Source organism: Hevea brasiliensis, chromosome 4, assembly GCF_030052815.1.
Source record: "Hevea brasiliensis isolate MT/VB/25A 57/8 chromosome 4, ASM3005281v1, whole genome shotgun sequence".
In the NCBI taxonomy this organism is placed as follows: Eukaryota; Viridiplantae; Streptophyta; class Magnoliopsida; order Malpighiales; family Euphorbiaceae; genus Hevea; species Hevea brasiliensis.
In genome coordinates, this window is record NC_079496.1 from 24406037 (window position 1) to 24409801 (window position 3765).

The following is a 3765-nucleotide window of genomic DNA, read 5'->3' on the forward strand; positions in this document are numbered from 1 at the left end:
GCAAGGTACTATTCCCACTGTGATTTTTTTGAAGCTTCGGTTGGTGCCAAACCTAGTTATTCTTGGAGATGTATGTTGGAAGCCTAAGAAATTTTGAAACAAGGTTGCTGTTGCCGGATTGGTGATGGTGGCAGTACGAACGTGTGGCATGTTCCTTGGCTACCTGATGTTCATGCTCCAAATAATACAGGAATGGACGATTTATAGGTTAAAGATCTTATGCTGCCTGAGCAGCGTTGTTGGAATATTCAGAAAATTAAGCAGAATCTAAGGATTTAATTCGCACAATGGATGAAATGTGTATGCAATTTACATTCTAATAGGCCACAAATCTCAAATGCTAATAATAATCAAATTCACAAACATCCACGCATGAAGTTTGTATTTCAATAGCTGAGTATATACTTGTTCAATCCTCCACAAAGAGATGTTATTGGTGGATCAAGCTAGGTGGTGTTTGAGCTTTAGCGTATGCTAGGGGCAAGGTGAGAAGCTTCTTAGTCCTTCCAACAAAAGCCCTCTTTGTCAAGTTGTCATAATCATTATCCTCAATTGCATCTAAGATTTTTCTGTACAACATTAAGCATGACCATACCTGCAATTCACAAGTCTTGACAGTCAGCTTCTACACAACAATTATGTGTACAATACAAAGTTGACAATAGATACCGGCCAACGGCTAGCCTTGTCTAGGTGATAGGCTCCCTCTTCTGCAAGATTGAAGTAGTATCTTGCTCTTGTAATCTGCTCTTTCATGAACTCTCTCCATCTGTCGCTCACTTTTCTTGCAAAAACGTCCTTATCACATAGCCCAAACTCTGCAAGCTCATCTTGTGGAAGATATACTCTTCCCCTCAAAGCACTGGCACAATAAAAACAATACTTGAGCCTGTCTGGTGCAAGGAAATTTTGTGCTGAGTGAAGTGAAAAGGACTTACTCTTCTCCTACATCTCTGAGGATGTTAGTGAGCTGATTTCCAATGCCTAAGTAGAGTGCTCCATTATAGATAGTTTGAGCAGAAACACAAGATTCTGGTGCTATTCCCATTACTGGAACAGTCATTAGACCAACAGTTCCAGCAACATAGTAACAGTAAAGATAGAGTTGTTGAAAATTCTCATATCGACATTTCCTCATATCCATTCTCATACCTTCAATCATGTCTCTGAAGGGCTATGATATACAACAGAAAAGATGTTTTAGATTGTCATGTAATCCATGAAAATGGGAATTGAATAATCAGGTATAATATCTTAGACCAAACCTTAATGTCCAGAGGGAACTTGAAAACAGTATCTGTAAGAGCAGCATCAAGCATGTCATAGGGTCGTCCTTCAAAGATGTCTTCAAGTCTCTCTTCCCACCTGTCTAGAACAGCAGAGCTCATGTGGACTGCATTAGGGCCATCCACCAGATCATCTGTTCTCCTACACCAGACTGCAGAAGAAAATCGTTTCAGTTTCTTTGCCGAAAATTTAGCTTCTAATAGACCTTCTGAACACGATAGAGGTTGATTTTGTCATGTTCTAAGGGCTAACTAGTTGAGGAATAAAAGAAGTTGAAGCTCTACCAATACTTCCTAGTACTGCTAGCTTATGTTTCTTGCAAAATCAGACATTAACCCAGTTCGTCAATCTACATGTGCATCAATAATCACTTACCATAAATTGCCCATATGGCTTTCTGTCGCTCCTCTGTCATTAGCAAAGTTCCTGCAGCAAGAAAGAACAAGAACAACAATCTTTAGTCACCAAAAAGGACTGACATTCTATTGATTATTAGCCGATTGGTAAAGAGTTTAAATTAAACCTAGATAGAAAGTTTTGGCGTATTCAGCGCAAATGTTTCTGCACCTCTCATAGGCTTCTTCGAGAAACGAAGGATGAAATTCTGGCTTTCTGCAGGTGTCTTGATGTGCTAAGCAGGTAGAAGCCTGAGATTGTCTCTCAACAATTTCGAGTATATGAAGATCAGAATGAGGAATGCCTTGTTTTAGTAACTGAGGAGAAGCAGTAGTACTAGTGATGCCTGATGGTTTATTTGGAGCTGTAATCACTTGAGCTCTTGCTCTTGTAACTATGAATCTTGGATGCAAGAATTTACTAACATTGTTTGATTTTATGCAGCAAGGCTTGGCAGCTGCAAGAGAAAATATTGAGCACATTTGGCAAACTTTTAACATTTCAGGATCGACAAGCTCGGAATAACCTGCAGGCTGCAGGATTCCCTCTAAAGCATCAGAATATAAAGGTTACAGGCATTATTCTCAACCACACCACACCACGCCACCCCCACCTTCTAACTGTCTCTCTCTCTCTCTCTCTCTCTCTCTCTCTCTCTCGTTAGCCCAAGGATTTAATCAAAAAACTATGTAATAGGAATATCAAATTACTTGTGTAGTTCTCTTTGGTCTCTATTACTAAGAATGTTTCATTATATGTAAAAGCTGCTAAGTTTTGCTCTATACGTGTATGATATGAGTTCAAATTTATTGGAATCTCTCTTCGTAATTATAATACTTGCACGATATATTTTAATTTAAAAATTATTAATGAAATAAGTAATAAACATATAGTATTTAAATTTGAAAAAATATTAAAAAATATAAGAAAACTTAAATTTTATGAACATATGTTTTAAATATTTATAAAAACTTTTGTTTATTATCTTCACATATTTTTTATTGGCTTTTAGCTATTAAAATTTAGTATAATTATTTTTTCAATAGTAACTTTACATGGCATTCATTCATGAATATATATTTATGATTATGACCTTTCATTTCCATTATGTTCACTAATTATTTTTTATTTTACTTGTTATTATCCTATTTATCTTCATATCATAACACATTTTTTATATTATAGCATTATGCATTATTTTATAGCATTATGCATTATTTTATAACTCAGTTTTATAATATTTATATCAATATTATATTAAGAATTAAGAAATCGAAAAGTCACATTAATAAGTGATTAATGATAATAATATGACCATAAATTTAATAAGACCAATAAATTTATTTAATAATACATATTAATAATGATAAACTATAGTTAAAACAGATAGAAATAAGATGCATGAAAATTAAATATAGAAATATAATAATTTTATTTAAATTTTTATATTAAGAATTAATAAACTAAAAAATTGCATATTAATTAGTGGTATTAATAAGATTAATGAATTTTATTTAATATACACATATTTATTATTATTAATGATAAAAATTTACATTTTATTATATCTATATTTCATAAATTTAGATGTATATTAATTTTATTTAAATAAGTATTAAGAAACTAAAAAGTCACCTCCTTAAAAAAAAAGTGACATATTAATTAGTGATAATAATAAAACTAACTCCTGAAAAGTCACATATTAATTAATAGTAATAATAGGACTAATAAATTTTTTTTAATATATACAAATTAATGGTATTAATAATAAAATTAAATATTTACTTATTTACTTATTTTTATTATTATCATTATTATTATATACATATTAATTATTATTAATAATAAAAATAAGAAAAATATTAAACATTTAACAAGTAAAAAGTCATATTAAATAGTCCTAATAATAAAATATGGATAAATTTGGTAAATGAAAAAAATTAATAGAGTGCCACTTGTCACTTTTAGGTGAACTTATTTTGGAGACTAATTTTATTTTATTTATATAAATATATAGATATATAGATTATTATATTTATTATTGTAATTTATTTTATCATGACGAGTGGTGATAAAAATTAT

General features: G+C 31.2%; 1 protein-coding gene across 1 annotated transcript; it reads right to left on the reverse strand.

Moving 5' to 3' along the window:
* Window positions 1–256: 256 nt before the first annotated feature.
* Window positions 257–2237, reverse strand: LOC110670137 (phytoene synthase 2, chloroplastic-like). The gene is made up of 6 exons (XM_058145624.1): window positions 1811–2237; window positions 1663–1713; window positions 1266–1438; window positions 939–1174; window positions 670–862; window positions 257–595 (listed from the first exon to the last, which is right to left on the reverse strand). The coding sequence occupies exons 1-6, from the start codon at window positions 2181–2183 to the stop codon at window positions 431–433; spliced, it is 1191 nt and encodes a 396-aa protein (XP_058001607.1). The 5' UTR covers window positions 2184–2237; the 3' UTR covers window positions 257–430.
* Between the last annotated feature and the right edge of the window lie 1528 nt (window positions 2238–3765).

What these genes read in the sequence shown, in the direction of transcription:
- LOC110670137 (XM_058145624.1), bottom strand. Translation starts at nt 2,183, where the DNA reads ATGTTAAAAGTTTGCCAAATGTGCTCAATATTTTCTCTTGCAGCTGCC. An exon ending in AGTTCCCTCTGGACATTAAG is followed by an intron (nt 1,175 to 1,265) that starts GTTTGGTCTAAG and finishes TGTATATCATAG; the next exon opens with CCCTTCAGAGACATGATTGA. An exon ending in ACAAGGCTAGCCGTTGGCCG is followed by an intron (nt 596 to 669) that starts GTATCTATTGTC and finishes TGTGAATTGCAG; the next exon opens with GTATGGTCATGCTTAATGTT.